Here is a 12722-nt window from a genome sequence, read left to right as displayed (position 1 = left end):
ATTGCTAGGTTCGGAGGTTGCGGACCTTAATTAGCTACCAGTTAGGTAAGGGTCCACGCCGCCGACTCCAATTCCGACCTCCTCTACTACGTACTCCGTACATAGTTATCTCTCCAACAACAACCAGCTATCATGGCCTCGAATTCACGATGGGCGGATACAGAGGAGGATACCGCAGCGGAAATACACCGCAAGAGGGAAAAGGAGGAACGAAAGCGAGCCAAACAGCTAAAGGCGCAACAAGAGCAGGAAGCTCGAGAAGCTCGAGAAGCGCAAGCCAAAGCCACTAGCAGCGTATCTACAGATATTGACGACCGTCCGGCGAAACGGAGGAGATTATCGGGTGAATCCGAGTCAAACGAGGTACATGATGAGCAACCTCGTCCTCTTCTCCGGTTCACGGCGCCGGGATGGGGTCCGAGTCGACGGATCGAGAACTTCGAAACATTGAACCATATCGAGGAAGGGTCATATGGCTGGGTGTCGAGAGCACGGGAAATGGCAACAGGCGAGATAGTGGCGCTCAAGAAGTTGAAAATGGGGAATCCCACCGAAGGGTTTCCCGTCGTTGCGCTTCGCGAGATCCAGATACTCAACCAATGCCGGCATAAGCATATCGTTGCGCTTCGAGAAGTCGTGGTTGGTTCGAAGCCAAGCGATGTCTATATGGTGATGGAATTCCTCGAGCACGACCTGAAGTCGCTGATGGAGGACATGCGGGAACCATTCTCTCCCTCGGAAACCAAATCTCTCTTGCTACAGCTTTCTTCTGCTGTATCATATCTCCACTCCCACTGGATCCTTCACCGCGACCTCAAAACTTCCAACATCTTGATGAACAACCTTGGTCAGATCCGCCTTGCGGACTTCGGCATGGCGAGACATACGTCCAATCCACCGCCAAAGAATCTAACGCAGCTGGTTGTCACCTTATGGTATCGCTCGCCGGAGCTATTGCTTGGGACTACGACGTATGGCACAGCGGTGGATATCTGGAGCATAGGATGCGTCTTCGCCGAACTACTGACCAGATCTCCCCTCCTGCAAGGACGGAACGAAGCGGATCAATTGGCAAAAATATTCGCAACCCTCGGCATTCCCACCGCTGCGAATTGGCCCGGCTTCCGTCGCTTACCACACGCAAAGTCGCTCGCTCTACCGTCCAATCCACCGCCACCTCCGCCGCTCCGTTCGAGTTTCTCATTGTTGACGGGGGCAGGTGCGCAGCTGCTGGAACGGATGTTGGCCCTGAACCCGGACGACAGACCCGAAGCCGAAGAGGTGTTGCAGCATCGGTACTTCCAAGAGGATCCGAAGCCGAAGAGCGAGAAGATGTTTCCTACATTTCCGAGCAAGGCTGGGCAGGAGAGACGGAGGCGGGTTGCGAGCCCAAAGGCTCCGAGAGGGAGGGAAGCGGATGCTGGAGCGGTTGGACATGTTGATTTCGGAGGAATCTTCAGTGCAAGCCAGGATTCAGAAGCTGGCAGCGGATTTAATCTCAAGTTCAGATAATCCGATATACGGGAGTGCATCAACTCTTGAGATCCAACGAGACTTGCCGCAGTTCAATTTATTATTGAAGAAATGTCTGAGCTCATCCGTGGTAGACGAACTCGTTCCAATGAATACCTCGAAGACTACGAACTCGTGACTGACTGATATTAAACTCTTCTTCGCTTGATGAAGAACTGACGTATACTATACTCCTTTCCCGTGATAGGTCATCTCCAACGTACAAGCTGGCTAGAGGCATATAAGGTAATGTGCCATTAAAATTGATGAACGGAAGATCTTCAATACAAATAAGCGAAATAGTGATGGATCTCCGTGCACCATATCATGTAACGCACTACCCAATAATGCATACCACTATCGCTTCATCCACACATAAACGCCATCGTCGTGTTAATACATCAACCTAACCCTTTTACTCCCTATCCACCACCACGGTGCTTTCGCCCAAGGTCTCGCTGCCCCCCGTCACACTTCTCCGAACATCGGACATGCTCTTGTCATCTTTCCCATCCTGGCTCGCGGTCTCCGGCCCCTTGCCCTTCGTATCGGCCTTCGTCGCGCATCGGTCAGTCCACCCTTCCCCGCTCAACGAACTGATCGCCTTGCGGATAGCCGGACCCCTGACCGCCGACGGTCGGATTTCATGCACGGCGTTGATAGCCGCCAAGCTCGCAATGAAGAGAATGACGTCTCCGTTCGCCACGCCCTTCCACCAGCGCCGCTTGACACCGACTTTCCACAAGCTGTCCAAGCTGCTGCGGGTGGTGTACATGAAATTGCCCCGGGCATTCGGGTTGCCATGCTCCACGAAGCCCCAGAGACCGCCAAGCGCGCCGCCCAGGAACCATCGGAGCTCGGGAATGGCCTTGCCAGGGAGGATATTGTTGAAGAGACAGATGCTACCCCACGATGTGCCCAACGCGCCCGTGATCATCAGGGAGATGCGCAGGATGGACTTGGCCAGCCCGTTAAGCGCCGTGCCGGGGTTCGCAAGGATGGCCTTAAGACGGAATAGTGAGAGGGCGCCGTATATGATGGCAAAGAACCTTGTTACGCGCGGGAAAACGGAGAGGAAGTAGTGAATGTAGGTTCGTAAGCAAGATGGGTCGGACGGATGGACGAGTGCGCAGCTAAGATGCTGCAAAGCAGGATGGGCTGGCGAGGTGATGGGAGAGATCTTGGAGAGCGTTGAAGGGAGGGGGTTAGGGTTGTTCGGGAAGAGAGTAGGTGAGATAAAGGCGGGCCATTTCAGGTTCGAGATCTCGGCGAGTCCGTCGACGATCTCATCCGTCTCAGGCCATGGCGCTGAGGCCGGGTAGTCGGAAGCAGAAGGCCGGGCTTGGATGTAGGGGCCACCATAATTCCGGGCGAAGTTCGCGAAAGCGGGTGGCATGCAGTCTCGTTCGAAAACAAAGGAATGAAGAAGCTGGCCGAACGAGAGGGGCATCAGCAGCCAGGAGCCAAACCACCACGGCTTGTTGGCGAGGTATCCCTCTTCGTCTAGAGCATTGTAGATGTACTCTAGCGAGCGAGAGAAGACATAGATAGCTGCGGTGATCCTGAGCTGGGCGGCAGGGTAAAGGGCGAGGAATCCACCGGCGAGTGATGCGCCAATTGGCGCGGCAAGTCTGGACGTCAAGAGGGAGCTAACGCCGGGGTTCCGGGAACGGAAAGCATCGGAGGATGGCAGGAGGAGCGAAGCGCGCAAGCGCAGGAAAAAGCGATGGAGGAGACGATGGAAGAGGAGGAGAAGGGCGAGAGCAGAGGAAAGGCGGACGCCAGTGTTCTTCCAGAAAGGAACTTTGGGAACCGGTCTAGGTGCACGTCAGTCTTCATGCTCATCGGGTCTGATGTCACGGGTAGCGTACGGTACGGTGATGCCTCTACGGCTCATGACCCGACCCATGATGAACTGGAATAATTTCAATCCTCCGATGGTCACGCCGAAGACCCTCAGCGCCGCGCGGACGGCAGCAGCGTTGTAGTCATCCATGCTCTTCACAATGGCTTCATAGTTCGGTGGTCGAGGGACTCGCTTTCGCACGGTTGGCGGTGCGCGTGACAAGAGGTACTGATGGAGTAGCCCATACTCCTTGGGAGATATGGTGTATCGAAGGGCATTGCGCGTGATGGGATCGAGTTTATCGCCTTTGCTGAAGCCGCTCCCCGAGCTGGAGGCTCCAGACGATGACGCCGTCGATGCCATACTGTGCGGGTGGGAGGTATTCAGAGGGCAGGGGAAGGCATCCGAGGTTTTAACACGCGACAACAGTGAAGATATCACGACGCACGAAGATTTCGCGACGGGACGCAACCATATTAATTAGAAGATCGCGTGCAGGAGAATATTAGGGTGGATAGTGGACACGGGAAGATATGGGGTGTGGGGAGAACGACCGAAGAGAATGAGACGATGGACGAGCAATCGTCACCAACCATCTCCAATCACCAACCTCGGCTTTACATTTCCATCATGCAACTTTCCTTGTAGTTCGGGGTACTAATACTCGACTCGGTTGTAGCTCCGTATACCCTAGCAAATGCCATGGAGTGCCATGGTTCTTAAATCAATCCTAAGACGAAGATGAACCATTAATTACCGTACTATTGCTACTCTCATGTGTCTAGTGCCTTGTGCAATGCAGATGGCATGTGATGATATTTGTTCGATTGGTAAAGTCCCTGGAGTTTGAACTTTGAGAAGAGCGACTAACAGTGCGTCTATTAAGTTTAGGTGAGAATTAGAGGCATATCTAGCCTATGTACATAATACGGCCTCAATTCGAGTCGATTCAAACCTTCCATTCCCCTGGCACCTCCGAACATCCTCAAATCCGAACCAGGTAATGTTAACTCCCGACTCCCGAGTCTCTTGAAGCATCCGCTTCGTGTCGTTGACCTTGTCTTGTGGCCCTCCCTTGGTCTCATCTTTCCAATGTCCACGTCCACGATAATCCAAGGATTATTGTGCTTTCCTAACCTTCGCAAGCTTCTTCTCCCTCCGCCTCTTGGTCGCCTCCGGGCTGTTCTCGGTATCCATGATGTAATCCCACCATCGGAAGCTGCTGGCATAGTTGCCAATAAATTTCTCGTGGTGCATGTCATGATGGTCCGCGCCTGCCCAGACCGGGAAGAAATGATGAAGCGACCAGGGGAACTCATAGCCGGAGTGAGCATCGATGGCTTGCATGAGACGCAAGACCACGAAGAGGTACATGGTCATAAGATGTAGATCTCTCGTGAACGAAGCGAAGATGATCGGGCAGCCAACCGTACCGAACGCGAGGCTCATGACTTCAATCGGAGAAGCATACTCGGCGGCAAGACCAAAGGGTGCCGAGTATTGATGGTGGAGCTTGTGGATGTTCTTGTAGAGGAACGGAGAGGAGTGGAGGAAGCGATGGGTCCAGTAATGCCAGGTATCTTCCATAAAGAAGAACAAGGCGATCTGATAGACCATCTTCCAGACAGGCGGGAAAGGAACCGTGGTTTGAAGGCCGAAGTAGTGCGCGATGGGGTGGAAAAGCCTAGTCGTGTCAACGAACCGAATCGTAAGAGGAGTCAAACGGAGTATCATACCAGATCTGGGGCAATTCAACCGTAAAGTGAGACAGCAAGACGAAGCCTGCGCAGTACCACTGCTCCTTTGCCGTCGGAATCTTGTTCTGTCCCGGAGATCAGTCATGGGTCCATCATGTCGGAGTTCGAGCACTTACGGGTTGAATCTTGTATTTCCTCATCGCCGGGATGCAATCAATGATGACCCACGGCAGAGACCTCCCAAAGTATAGGACTTCATGCAGAACGAACGACATGATGCCGGTGGCGAGCACATCGTTCTGCATGTAGACATACCATGTGAGCCATAGCGTCTCGAAATAATTGAGGGAGACATTGGTCTTGGAGATCTCGTCGAATTGATTCCAGTAGCCTCCCGATAATCCCGGGGTCGACGTGGCGTTCCTAGAGGAAAGGTTAGAAAAACGTTGCGGTGCTGCATCACCCTAAAACAGGAAGCCAGCGGGAGTCGTACATTGCGAGATCCATGTTGCCGGATTCAATGGCGCTGCAGGAGCACCGGAAGGACTTCTCTCACGGTATGGCTTCGACCGAAAAGGAGAAAAGGGAATGGTGAAGAAAAGAGGAAGGAAGAACGGAAGAGGGAAGGGGGGAGAAAAAGGCAGTCGAGGGACGTCGATACGAAACTCCGGATCGGACAGGACTGGATGATTGATATTTTGTTGCACCTCAACCACGCAATCGCCCAATCACAAAGGGAGCAGGGTGGATATAATGAGGCTTGACCCGCTTTAGGAGAGTTTAGGAGGAGCAGGAAAGCGGACTGATGCGCCGTCTTGCGTTGACCGTCTGATGTCTTGACCACTCCTGGCTCACAGTCCTGCGCGTCGCCGCCACGCCACAATGAACTCAGTCGGATGGCTAGATGCCGGATAGATGACTCAGCTAGAGCATTCACGTGATCGAAGAATATGTGGACCTTGGAGTTCAGGGCATCGTCCATGTGACAAACTAAACAGAACATAACATGACATGGAATGAATGGATGATATTTGCCTTAAAGCCCCAGGCTGACAATACTTCGATGTTCGTGCCCTGGCACGCCTGGACAAAACACGTGCGCACTTGTCGCGTCCCTCGATGACGTCCCAGCCTCGGAGGTGCCATGAGACAAGACGACAAGGAGAGACTTCCATCGTCACATACAATTGACCTTCTTCGTTCTTGCTCATGGACTCTGCTGTATATTTTATTGCAAGAACATTCCCCTTCGACCCCCCCGCCATTGAGCATGACGACGGTCTTCCCCTTCGCCCGTCTCTGTTTCCGCCATGCTTCCACCCTTCCCCGTCGTACTAATGCGCTCTCACACAACCACCACCTCCGTCGCGGTTTCACTGGGCGTAGTCCCCGATTCCAATCCAGCCGGTCTCAATGGAGCTCCGCTTCTGCCCGTCGACCGATCCTGTTGCTATCCGCCGCGATAACCCCCCTCGCTTTAGTCTCCCTCGGCGAACGGAATGCCGACGGTACGAGAACACCAGAGCAGGCCATGCTCGACGCCTCGCGGGCCGAATTGGCCGCTCAAGTCCCAACCGTTCTTGAAAACTCCCGCAAGGTTCGGCGGACGATATATCACTTCTTAGATGATTACATATATGAGCCGGTCGCTACCGGACTACGTCTCCTTCATCTAATCTTCATTTTTGTGCCGGTTATCGTCACAATACCCGTTTTATGGATTGGAGAACGCATTCCAGGAAGAGATGACGAACGGAGCGGTACAATTTGGTGGTATGGCTTCCTTGTGTCGTCAATGGAACGAGCAGGAGCAGCGTACATCAAACTGGGACAATGGGCAGCCTCCCGGACCGACATCTTTCCTAATGAAATGTGTAGCATCATGTCCACTCTGCATTCAAACGCCCCAGCACACCCGCTATCTGCTACGAAGAAGATTGTCGAAAAAGCCTTTGGGGACCGGCCGTTCCAGGACATCTTCGAGGAATTCGACGAGACTCCGTTGGGTGTCGGTGCCATTGCGCAGGTATATAAAGCAAGACTCAAACCCGATCTCGCCGTCCCAGATAGAGATGTGCAGCAGGTGGCTACCCTTACCCGGACTCTGCGGAAAAATGTCGATGCAACTCTTAAATCCACACCCGCTCGGGTTCCATCAAACTACGTGGCCGTCAAAGTCCTACACCCCAACGTTGAGCGGATGGTTAACCGGGATTTGCGGATAATGGCCTTCTTTGCTGGGCTAACCAACGCCATCCCAACGATGGAATGGTTCTCCTTCCCTGACGAGGTCAGGATATTCGGAAACATGATGCGACTTCAAATGGATCTCCGCATTGAATCAGCAAACCTCACCATGTTCCGCAAGAGTTTCCAAGATCGATCCACGGCCTGGTTTCCCTACCCTTTCACAGAGTACACCACCCGCAGCGTCCTAATTGAGGAGTTCGCGGTTGGTATACCACTGAGTCACTTCCTCGAAAACGGAGGTGGCGCATTCCAAAAAGAAATCGCCAATGAAGGACTCGACGCGTTCCTTCACATGCTCTTGATTGACAACTTCATTCACGCGGACTTGCACCCTGGCAACATCATGGTCCGGTTCTACAAATCCAATCAGCTAGACTTGCATATTCCGCGGTCATGGCAAAAGCCAGATCTCGGTCCAGGGCAGGAGACTGATGGCACCGAAGAGGTTCTCCAACGTTTAAGACCACATCGCAGAGATCCAGCGGCATGGGTGGCGGCGTTAGATCAGATCGACCGTGATGGTTATCGACCGCAGCTAATATTCATTGATACCGGTCTCGTGACGCAATTGAACGCGACCAACCGGCAAAATTTCCTGGATTTGTTCAAGGCTGTCGCAGAATTTGATGGTTATCGAGCCGGCCATCTCATGATTGAGCGATGCAGACAACCAGAAGCCGTCATTGACGGCGAGGTGTTTTCACTGCGGATGCAGCACTTGGTCTTGGGAGTCAAAAGCAAAACCTTCAACCTTGGTAATATTAAAATCGGCGATGTTCTGAACGAGGTCCTTCAAATGGTGCGAGCTCATCACGTTCGGCTCGAAGGCGACTTTGTCAATGTGGTCCTCAGTATCCTGCTGTTGGAAGGAATCGGGCGACAGATGGATCCCGATCTGGATCTGTTCGCTGGGTAAGTCGATCTTTGACTCGTCTAGGCCTTTCGATGCTAACTTGAGCAGCGCCCTGCCAATTCTCAGGCAGCTTGGCACACAAGCGTCCGCTTCTGTCCTACGTGACATGCGATCCGGCGATTACTCCATGATCAAGGTCTGGGCAGGCCTAGAAATGCGCAGCTACCTCCGAGCCTCGATCGAGACTGTGGAGATGTGTGTCAAGTCCGACATGCTTTCCCCGAATATCTAGAAGATTGCATCACGAGATAAATACGAATATCCCATCGATTGGTTATAGTTGAGACGTCTATGGACTAAGATCTAGGCTGGATAGAGCTTCCCGTCTTCTTTCAAGACCAACAAATCCGCTCCAACACATATCTGACACCAGAGAGAGTTTGTTGGATCGAACTTTTTCTTCAAGGCCAACAGCTTCTCATAATGTTCTCCCCCACCGAAGAACGTTTTCTTCCAATCAAGCTCCCCTGGATATCCCTCATTCCAATAGGATCCGGAATTTACGCTGAGGGGATCCATTGCCGCAATGTTGATTAGTTTATCCTCGTGCGTGGTCAAGCCCAGAGCGATGAGATGCATCGAGGCATCACGCCAGGCGGGATTGACCCCAACCTCCAGATCCTTATTCTTTGCGACCTGTCCACCGAGGATAGGGTAAGGCAGCAACGAGTAACTCGAATTTCCGTTTCTCGTCGCGTCTACGATCATTTTACGAATGGCCGGAACATTCTGTTCCGAGAACGAGGTCCGCGCAATCAGGCGCGATGACATACGTCCCTTCTGACCCGCCTGGCGGCGATGGAGCTTCTTGGACGCGCCGGCCGTATCAGCTCCTTCGCGTTTCATTCGTCTCCGCGACTGCAAAACCGTTGTGACGTTCACGCCGAGTTGGCGAATATGGGCTGCAATCGGGTCGAAGAAATCGGAGGTCTGCTGGTCCGTTTTCCCCGGAGCACCGAAGAAGCCGCTATACGTGTTACCGACTTGTGTTGGATACCCCGTGAACCCAAAATCGGTCATGTTTGGGCTCAGGGCGTAAAGATACGCCATAGCATCGAAAAATTGTTCCTGCGGCCCGGTAATATCCACCAGAATGGCATTCGTGGTTGCGAGTGGATGGAGACGCGAAGTGACCTGGGTTACTACTCCGTACGTGGTAGCACCTCCTCCACGGAGGGCGTAGAAGAGGTCCGGATTCTCGAAATCATTCGCCGTGACGATCTCTCCGCTAGGAAGAACAACCTCGAAGCTGATGGCATTGTCGCAGCCGAGCCCGTACTGGTTAGCCAGGGGTCCATGACCGCCTCCCTGTACCCAACCGCCCGCAGCTCCAACAGTCTGTCCTATGGTCAGCTTCTTCAGAGTACAAGATCCTAAGCACCTACAGGGTCTGCAGCTTCGACCATCATGAAGCCAGCCTCTTCGATCTCCGGGCTGATCTCGATAAACGTGTGACCAGCCTTGATGACGACTGCCGGCTGAGGTTGCGTGCCATTTGGTGCGCCTTGCGGCACGTAGTCACGGACGACTTGAACGCCTCTAAAGCTTCGCGTGTTGATGACGAGCGACCCTTGTCCTTGATTTCTAAACCGATCAGCGGCGCTCTCTTAACGTTTGGAGTTGAACCCACCGGTTGAGGAAGTCGTGACCAGTCCCCATGACTGTTACACGAAGATTGTTCTCCGTCGCGAACTTCACTCCTGCGCTCACGTCCTGTGCGCTTTGGGCGACAATGGCATAGACTCCAGGAGTTGCCGAGCCGCATACCGCAGGGAGGCAGTTGGACAATCGCCCGTCCACGGACTGGTTCAATGCTTGCCATTTCTCGCCGCTTGGCCATCCTGGCATTCCTTCATACTGCTCAAATCAGTGTCTGGCTGGCTGACGCCCGCAGGTGCTGGATGCAATGGAAAATTCTTCCTCACATTCTTAGCTTGGCCATTTACAAGCGCAGTGCCTGTCAAGACACACAATGCGACTGTCAATCCAATCTTCGCCATCTTTTCCTTCGAGCGATATGCTCAGCGCCTTCTGGGTAAACGTGAACAGGGCCATGGCAAAATCGCCGCGGGGATCGGCGGAACATATGTACGGTTCAAATCTAGCTCATCTGGTTAAAGTCTAATCTGGGTGTTCGCGAACAACGAGATGAGGTCCAGAACACGACATTGGTGCCAATCAAATTAATTAGAGTCCGCAGTTGAGGGCGACATGGGGTTGTTTCGTATTCATATACTCCACGCGGACCGCTGATTGCATATATGAGCTCTCAGAAAATGGAATACATGCATGTTGATACTATACTCAGCTATTCTACTAAGACTATGGATATATAATAAATAAGCTTCAAGAATATATCTACTATGCAATATGGCAATGTTAACGATAGGGACGGCCGGCAAGGCATCAGTGCTACCGCCTGATTGTTAGCCGCAATTGTGTCGGGGCACTCGTGGCGGAGATTCGAAGGACAAGGCTGCACTCCTCAATGTTTCGAAACGTCTATGCATACGAGTATGGTGCGGTAAGTTGAGCACTACCTGATGGGCCGCAGACATCCGTAATGAGATGGTCACATCAATGGGGAGAGCAGGTTCAAGTCCGACAAAGCGGGTATTCCAGATCTATCTCGCTACTGTACAATTGCTCTGTTGTCGTCCCGGTTCATAGGAACTCCATCCCTACTCCAAAACTAATGCCCTTCCTTGCATCTTCCCCTTTCCTCGCCACCAATGGTAGACTAAAATTCAACTCAAATCGCGCCACCGGATGCGCATACACAATCCCCACACCAGCCGAGCAGCTCGGCAACCCGTCCGCCAACTCTCGAATTGTTTGCTTGACACTCTCTGCAACAGCAGCATTATCCATCGATGATTCACCTCCCTTCGATTTCCTCAATGCGAGCAGCCGTCCTGCGTTCACGAAGGCTTGGAATCGCAAAGGTGTCTCCGGACCGGCTCGCGGGAAAGGGACCAGCAAACTTGCCCCGGCGGCAGCATACACATCTCCGCCAACCGCATCAGGGCCATCGCGCGGCCCTAGGCCACCTAACCGGAACCCGCGAACATCAGTGGGACCGCCCAGTTGAAATCGGTCGGAGAGTCGGGAGTGCACTGGCAGGTTGTTTCCGCTGCCGCCCAGTGCCAAGGGATAGAGAACACCGCCACGGAAACCAGCGGTGAGAGACACCCCTGAATCGCCTTTGATGCCAGGGATCGGAATAGGAATAGCGGCCTGCGTTTCACCCTCGAGCTTTGCAAAAGCAACGTCGCCTCGAAGCGGACCCAAACCGGCCAACTCACTGACCGTCTTGACAAGATAGCCCCTGGATGGTAGAGTCCTGGAGTCACGGAGATCATGGGTCCATGTATGAGTGAGTGCGGATTTGAAGGAATCACCTGCATCTGCACGCACTGTTGGGGATGCGTTGGATGCAAGCGATGTAATCTGGCGCCACAAACCGGAGTAGCCAAACTCATGTTTATGAGCGCCGCTTAACGTCTGCCATTTGAGTTTCGTGAAACCACCCTTCAAAGCCTCCTCATGGCTCGCCCAGCTCTTCAATGTCGAACTGGCAAGACCAGCAACTTCCCAGCTGAAGTCGGGGTTCGATAGGATCGGGGTCTCGAAAGCGGCGGAGTAAGCTGAGCGAGTTCGGATGCCAACCGAGGCGTTGGCAGTCAACGTTTCCGCACCACCGAATAGGTTGCGGAGATTCGCTGAGGCGTAGCCAGAGCCATCGGCATGGCCAACTTCAGTGCCGGTCTTGATTGTATACCGGGACCGTTCCTTGACGGAGAAATACACGTCGATGTCGGTCGGTGTCGTTGAAGGATCCGTGGGGTCTGGTCGGTCGATGTATACGGAAATCGGGTCTCGGAAAATGTCTGGAGTTTTGATCTCAGCGTTGGCCCAAATACTAATTGCGATTCGCTCTCATACCGAATTTGCGAAGTCTATGATGTGCGATCCCGATATCCTCCAGGGCATCTGACAGAGTATAGTACTCCTTCTTATTCGCCTCTAGAAATGGTCGGAACACGCCGTGGAGGAACCCTTTTCGAGTATTCTGAGCGTTCAGGACGCGGACGGATGAGATGGTAACCGGGAGGGTCGTATTGCTTCCAATCTATGACAATCAATTGGTGCCCAACGTCAGAGGAACTAGATACTCACCACCTCCGCTTGTCGAGCTTGTGCTTTCTCATATTGAGAATGCAAGCGAGCGTTGAGCTCCTCCGCTTTCTTAGCTTGTTCTTCGGTATGCTTGAGCCTGTCGAAGACCTGAAAGTAGTCGCAATGTTAGCCAGGGACCATACAATGGGAGCAAGCAGGATCTTACATCTTCATCCAGAGGAGAAGCCATTGGAAAGGCCCAGATGTATTGGGACCTATCCACAGACGATAATTGACAACGCTGATGATACGCGCCTCGGATAGAACCCGTTGGTTGTGTATTAATACCGGAATTGTAAAGTCTGGAGGTCTGATGATGGTAAGG

General features: G+C 53.0%; 6 protein-coding genes across 6 annotated transcripts; 2 read left to right on the top strand and 4 right to left on the bottom strand.

The window, feature by feature from the left end:
- Window positions 1-89: 89 nt before the first annotated feature.
- On the top strand, window positions 90-1649 carry P152DRAFT_435474 (Pkinase-domain-containing protein). The gene has a single exon (XM_033677531.1). The coding sequence runs from the start codon at window positions 133-135 to the stop codon at window positions 1510-1512; it is 1380 nt and encodes a 459-aa protein (XP_033534685.1). The 5' UTR covers window positions 90-132; the 3' UTR covers window positions 1513-1649.
- A 278-nt stretch (window positions 1650-1927) lies between these two features.
- Window positions 1928-3721, bottom strand: P152DRAFT_435473 (uncharacterized protein; the record flags this gene model as incomplete). Its single annotated transcript, XM_033677530.1, has 2 exons — window positions 1928-3315; window positions 3373-3721. The coding sequence occupies 2 exons, from the start codon at window positions 3719-3721 to the stop codon at window positions 1928-1930; spliced, it is 1737 nt and encodes a 578-aa protein (XP_033534684.1).
- Window positions 3722-4099: 378 nt separating this feature from the next.
- P152DRAFT_337199 (putative C-4 methyl sterol oxidase Erg25) lies at window positions 4100-5768 on the bottom strand. The gene is made up of 4 exons (XM_033675304.1): window positions 5549-5768; window positions 5232-5478; window positions 5095-5180; window positions 4100-5042 (listed from the first exon to the last, which is right to left on the bottom strand). Exons 1-4 carry the CDS (start codon window positions 5560-5562, stop codon window positions 4478-4480), a joined length of 912 nt encoding a protein of 303 aa, XP_033534683.1. The 5' UTR covers window positions 5563-5768; the 3' UTR covers window positions 4100-4477.
- A 557-nt stretch (window positions 5769-6325) lies between these two features.
- On the top strand, window positions 6326-8450 carry P152DRAFT_396504 (ABC1-domain-containing protein; the record flags this gene model as incomplete). The annotated part of the gene is made up of 2 exons (XM_033676360.1): window positions 6326-8217; window positions 8267-8450. The coding sequence occupies 2 exons, from the start codon at window positions 6326-6328 to the stop codon at window positions 8448-8450; spliced, it is 2076 nt and encodes a 691-aa protein (XP_033534682.1).
- A 71-nt stretch (window positions 8451-8521) lies between these two features.
- Window positions 8522-10273, bottom strand: P152DRAFT_473568 (FAD-binding domain-containing protein; the record flags this gene model as incomplete). Its single annotated transcript, XM_033681249.1, has 4 exons — window positions 8522-9556; window positions 9604-9802; window positions 9849-10075; window positions 10190-10273. The coding sequence occupies 4 exons, from the start codon at window positions 10271-10273 to the stop codon at window positions 8522-8524; spliced, it is 1545 nt and encodes a 514-aa protein (XP_033534681.1).
- Window positions 10274-10882: 609 nt separating this feature from the next.
- P152DRAFT_416384 (mitochondrial outer membrane protein) lies at window positions 10883-12677 on the bottom strand (the record flags this gene model as incomplete). Its single annotated transcript, XM_033677062.1, has 4 exons — window positions 12564-12677; window positions 12398-12505; window positions 12164-12350; window positions 10883-12108 (listed from the first exon to the last, which is right to left on the bottom strand). Exons 1-4 carry the CDS (start codon window positions 12585-12587, stop codon window positions 10883-10885), a joined length of 1545 nt encoding a protein of 514 aa, XP_033534680.1. The 5' UTR covers window positions 12588-12677.
- Window positions 12678-12722: the final 45 nt, after the last annotated feature.

The sequence above is a fragment of the Eremomyces bilateralis genome (genome assembly GCF_010015585.1).
Source record: "Eremomyces bilateralis CBS 781.70 unplaced genomic scaffold P152scaffold_8, whole genome shotgun sequence".
Classification (NCBI taxonomy): Eukaryota; Fungi; Ascomycota; class Dothideomycetes; order Eremomycetales; family Eremomycetaceae; genus Eremomyces; species Eremomyces bilateralis.
The sequence above is the reverse complement of the archived record's forward strand: the minus strand, read 5'-3'. Positions and strand labels throughout refer to the sequence as shown.

Excerpts from the sequence above, each read along its gene's own strand:
- P152DRAFT_435474 (XM_033677531.1), top strand. The coding sequence starts at position 133 with ATGGCCTCGAATTCACGATGGGCGGATACAGAGGAGGATACCGCAGCG.
- P152DRAFT_337199 (XM_033675304.1), bottom strand. Across the intron at positions 5,181-5,231 it reads GGAAATACAAGATTCAACCC|AACAAGATTCCGACGGCAAA; the intron begins GTAAGTGCTCGA and ends TCTCCGGGACAG. Across the intron at positions 5,043-5,094 it reads GTTGAATTGCCCCAGATCTG|GCTTTTCCACCCCATCGCGC; the intron begins GTATGATACTCC and ends TGACACGACTAG.